At 43.4% G+C, this 5,329-nt stretch overlaps 1 protein-coding gene across 1 annotated transcript in view; it reads left to right on the top strand.

Moving 5' to 3' along the window:
• enpp6 (ectonucleotide pyrophosphatase/phosphodiesterase 6) overlaps positions 1-4,812 on the top strand; it is an 8,988-nt gene extending 4,176 nt beyond the window's left edge. Inside the window, exons 3-8 of the mRNA XM_029165480.2 lie at positions 570-681; positions 2,343-2,484; positions 2,580-2,759; positions 3,373-3,510; positions 3,652-3,772; positions 3,861-4,812. Of these exons, the coding sequence (XP_029021313.1) occupies positions 570-681; positions 2,343-2,484; positions 2,580-2,759; positions 3,373-3,510; positions 3,652-3,772; positions 3,861-4,081 (914 nt within the window). The 3' untranslated portion in view covers positions 4,082-4,812. The remainder of the gene's footprint in view (positions 1-569; positions 682-2,342; positions 2,485-2,579; positions 2,760-3,372; positions 3,511-3,651; positions 3,773-3,860) is intronic.
• Positions 4,813-5,329: the final 517 nt, after the last annotated feature.

The raw sequence follows: 5,329 nt of genomic DNA, 5'->3' as shown, positions 1-5,329 counted from the left end.
CAGAGAAATTATAATAGTAAAGGAGGGAGGAAGTCATAATCAGGGCACAGGAATCCACCGTAATACATCCTGGGAACAAACTTTCAACACCACCTTGACCTCAGAGTGGCAGGGACATAATCAGTACAGTCTGAACAGAAGCACAACAGAAGTCACTGAAGTTGAGCTTTGACTCAACTGCAGGAACAGAAGATGGGTTCTGCACTGTACTGAGCACAGCAGCATTATACTTCTGGACCTTTCCCTTCAAGCCAACATGGCCTGGAATTATTTAGTTTAAGCATTTATTATTTATTTATTTATTTATTTATTTATTTATTTATTTATTTATTTTATTATTATTTATTTTATTATTTATTATTAATACGTCAGCTCACACCCTGTTCATTTGAGGGGAAGAGAACCAACAAGTCCTCACAAGAAACTCGTGCCACACACACTTTGTTATTGTGTATAAATTCATTCCATTGTGTGTGTGTGTGTGTGTGTGTGTGTGTGTGTGTGTGTGTGTGTGTGTGTGTGTGTGTGTGTGTGTGTGTGTGTGTGTGTGTGTGTGTGTGTGTATTCAGGTTGTGAGGTGACCATTCTCGGTGTCTGTCCATCATTCTGTGAAGAATATGTGTACAACCCTTCAGAGAAAAACCTCACAGATTCTATAGAGAACGCTCTCAATGCTCTAAGGTAACGACCAACCACTTACACCTGTGATTTCCTATAGATCCAAGCTTTTTCTTTATAAATGCTCTTTGATAAGATAAGAGAAAACTTAATTTGTCCCACAGTGGGGAAATTCGGTTGCCAGAGCAGCCACAAAGAGGGTTAGAAACAGTCTAGAAACTAAAAAAGGGGTTCGATAATACATAGAACAGATGTACACATATAGTACTAACAATGTCCTAAATTGTGTTCTGTCAGACTGTTGAGTTGTGTGTATAAAGGATCTGGTACCGCTCCTTCTTACACTGTGGGTGGAGCAGTCTCCACTGATCCACAGTCTGGTGCAGTGGGTGAGAGGAATTGTCCATGATGGATGTCAGCTTGGCCAACATCCTCCTCTCACCCACCTCCTCCACAGAGTCCAGTGGACATCCCAGAGCTGGCCTTCCTCACCAGCTTGTTCAGTATTGTGCTGCCTCCTCCGCAGCAGACCACAGCAAAGTGGATGACAGAGGCTACCACAGAGTCATAGAATGTCTTTAACATGGGCCTGCAAACTCCAATGGACCTCAGTCTCCTCAGAGAGTGGATGCCGTTCTTATACAGAGTTATTAGTCCAGTCCAGTTTGTGGTTCAGGTGAACACCCTGCAAAATGTCCTCTGTCTCTCTGTCTGAGTCCTGGATGCTCACTGGTTTGTGATGTGGTGGTTTTCAAGCACACTCATATTGCAGTTAGTTATAGACTTAATGTAAACAAGCAAGTGATCATAAAATACAAGGATGCAGATTCTTCTTCAAACTAATGAACAAATATTCAGTTATCATCTTGTTTATATACCCAGAAATGTGTCTTCAGTCATCCATCCCTTATCAAACTGCTAGTCCTTCCAAGGGTTGAGGGTTTGTTGGAGCCTCTCGCAGCTGTCACTGGGTGGGAAACCTTAAGTTTGCAGTTAGCAAAGCATCTCTGCGTCTGTCAGTCTCTGGCCTTTGTCTAGGTGCAGCGAGAGGACAGAGGGGCTCTGGTTGACCACTGGGTTCCATCTCTTCAGATGTTCTAATGGCTTCATCAGACCAGAGCCTTCAGCTTTTATTGAAGGTGATTGGCAGCCCAGTGTAAAGCAGCTGGGATGAGAACGAGCACCTGCGTGTTTGAGGCCATGGTTTTTAACCTGAGAAGGGGGTGGGGGTCCTGCCACAAGTGAAGGAGTTCAAGTGTCTTGGAGTTTGATTCAATAGTAAGTGATGGATGACACATCAGATGGGAAGACTGACTGGTGTATCGGTCCATGTCTCTCTCTTACATGTGGGTCATGAATAAAAGGACCAGATCCCAGAAACAAGTGGCTGAAATGAGAGAAAGGGTGAAGGGTATGAAGTAAAGTAGTAGAGTAAGATTACTTGGGTATCAATGGAGGTGTCATGTTGAACTGGCTGGACAGGACAAACCTGGAACAGCTAGAGCAAGTGTCCAAGGAGAGTGAGGTCTAACAGTTTTCACTTAGACTCCTGCCTTCACCACCAGGCCCTGGAAAAAAAAACTAAGACCTGTGTGTGTGTGTGTGTGTGTGTGTGTGTGTGTGTGTGTGTGTGTGTGTGTGTGTGTGTGTGTGTGTGTGTGTGTGTGTGTGTGTGTGTGTGTGTGTGTGTGTGTGTGTGTGTGTGTGTGTGTGTGTGTGTGTAGGTCAGGTACAGCAGACATGGCAGCTGTATACTATGAGCGAATAGACGTGGAGGGCCATCACTTTGGTCCAGACTCTGACCAGGTCAGAGCAGCTGTGCAGCATCTGGACCTCGCCATGCAAGCACTCAACAACAAAATCAAAGTCAGTATTGATGGTATTAGTTCATGGGCATGTTTTATTGATATACTTTACCTTTTTAAGTAGTTTGGTTTCTACTAATTGTTGAACTCTTGCAGGAGAAGAACATGATGAACCAGCTGAACATTATGCTGTTTTCAGACCATGGGATGACTCAGATAAAGTGGATGGACAAGGTCATAGAGCTGGAGAGGTACATCAACATGACAGACATCATTAAGATGATGGACAGAGGCTCTGTGGTCAGTCTGTGGCCCAGAGAAAACAAGTACCAAGAGGTGAGACCACACTCATTATGCTTATAAGAAAGAAAAATGGTAACTGTTTTATGTTAAGAATTATAAAATTAATCTGTTCTGAGTTTGGTTCTGAATCAAGTCAGTTAAATTGTTCTGGTGATCTGGGCCAGGACAGAGAGAGAGATACTGTAGATGTCTGAGTTACTTGAAATGGACACACGTCAGCACGGCGGTGATGATCTGGTTTCAACAGTACGTTGTTTAACTCATCGCCACCACCTTCTCTGCTTCTAAGCTCACATGATAACGTACACAGGTCATCTGTACAGTAAGTTATGTTAAATAGAACGAGCAAAGCCATGAGCAGCCTCTGACTGGTCTGAACAGAGGCTCCACTTCTTGCCTCCTCACCGTAACACTCCAGCTCCGTACTGTGGTCGACAAACATAAACTCTCCTCCACAAGACATGCGCGCGTGTTGGAGCTCACTGGAGTAGAACAAGAACCTGATCTGGACAGCTTCAATAATAACTAGTGATTATGAAATTATTATCAGCAAAGTATGTAGTGAAGGTTCTAATTACAGACATGCTGGAAACGTGAGTGTAAAGCCGGTGCTTGTGACTAAGAGTATGTGTGTGTTGGTCGCCAGGTGTACGCCGCCTTGTCCCAGGTCCCTAACATGCAGACTTACACCAGGCACGACGTCCCTGAGCGCTTCCATTACAGAGGAGGGAGGTTCGTTTCCCCCTTAACTCTGGTGGCTGAGCCAGGCTGGTTCATCATTCAGGTAACACATCCTGCGTCATATGTGTCATTAAAACAAAGGTTTTTTTCATTTGCTGTTACATAGAACCAAAAAAAAAAACGTCTGATGAGAATAAAAGAGTTTGAGTTGTTAGTGACTGGGCTTGTGGCTTTTCCTCTCCAGAATAAAGCGAGCCTCCCATTCTGGACCAACGCGTCTGGAGCGGCCTCGCTTCAGAACGGCTGGCACGGTTATGACAACGAGTTCCTGGACATGAGAGGCTTCTTTTTGGCCACTGGACCAGGTAATGTACACGCGTGGAAGAGAGGTAACTGCTGTCGCTGTCAGCATGACGTTTTCATCATGGATATCATTTCGTACATTTCACGCAGACTTCAAGCAGAACCTTCGGGCGGCTCCCATCCGCTCTGTGGACATCTATAACCTGATGTGCTGGAGTCTGGGGGTGGACCCGCTGCCCAACAACGGGTCCTGGTCTCGGGTGGAGTACCTTCTGAACAGCTCTGGGGCTGCGTCCCGGCCCACACCCCTCTGGACCCTGTCTGTGCTTGGCTGGAGCTCTGCTGTCATGCTGTGTGGAACCTATTCCTAAAAGACCGGACTCTATGAGCTGTCAATACGTTTGGTTGACTTCGGTCTTTTAGCTGTGATTCAGCTGTGATTTAGCTGTGATTCTGTTTATGAAGCATTGCTGTTTTAGTTTTAATCAAATCTAACATATGCCATGAATAAGAAGAAAAGGAAGAAATTAAACTGTCTTAATTATCACCATCTCAAATGTAACGGCTCATATTAATTTTGACATTTCCCCTGTTTCATGACTTTGGTTTGTTTTAATTTTTATTCAGTGATCTTCAATGATTTAAGCTTTTGTGACACATCAGTTGAGTCATGGACTGGACTTCTTTCGTTTCACCACCTACTGCGTCCTGGCAGCTTCATCATGTGCCTTAGTAAAATTATGAGAAGTGATCCTATATAGACATATATATATAGCTTGTTTGTATCTATGATCAGAGTTTAGATTAAACTGTTTACATTACTAAACATTTGAAACCATGCTCTCTACAGAGAATGATGATGGAGCTTCCATCTTTTAACAATTCTTTTCTTCTAGTATTCTTCTAGTATTTTTTGTAGCATTTGCAGTAATTGGAGGATATAATGTGCAGTATAGCTTATGGTTATAGCTAATTTTTCTTCATGGCGTGTGTATGAGGTCAGTGTTTTGATCTGGGTTTAACTTTAGTGTAGTCTTTGTGTTGAATTGTGTATTGGACAGAAAATTAAGCTATGAATAAATGTTATTTGATTGAAAACACATCTGACATGTTACAGTACATTTAATCTTCGGCTACAAACTTATTTTAGTCTCTTTCTGTAAATAAGGACCAGGTTATGTCAGGGCTTCTGTGCGATTGTCTTGAGGCCTTGAGACAAAGTGTAATCAACCTGTCATCATAAAGCTTGTGCGTTGCTGCAGCATGTAGATGATTTAGTCGCTCTCGTCCATAGTGAGTCTCCTCAACCTCATAAGCCCATAACTTCCCATAACCTTCCATAACTTCTCACAACTTCCCATAACTTCCTGACCCACAGCTGCTGCCCCAGTGCTCTTTCCTTTAGGAGTGGTCCAGACTCACTTCATGCATCAGAATCTACCCGGTTTAGAATCAACTGCCGGATCACACCTTTCATCAATCATTCTTTAGTTCTACTCATTCTTTTCAACAATCTCAATCTTCTATTTACCGTGTTTGTCTTGTCAGTGTTTTGGCAGAAAGGTCAGATCTCTGCACTCTAGAAGGACAGAGAGAGAGAGAGAGTCAGATGCGTGAGT

The sequence above is a fragment of the Betta splendens genome, chromosome 10, assembly GCF_900634795.4.
Source record: "Betta splendens chromosome 10, fBetSpl5.4, whole genome shotgun sequence".
Lineage (NCBI taxonomy): Eukaryota > Metazoa > Chordata > Actinopteri > Anabantiformes > Osphronemidae > Betta > Betta splendens.
Note: the sequence above shows the minus strand (reverse complement) of the source record. Positions and strands in the feature narration are given on the sequence as shown.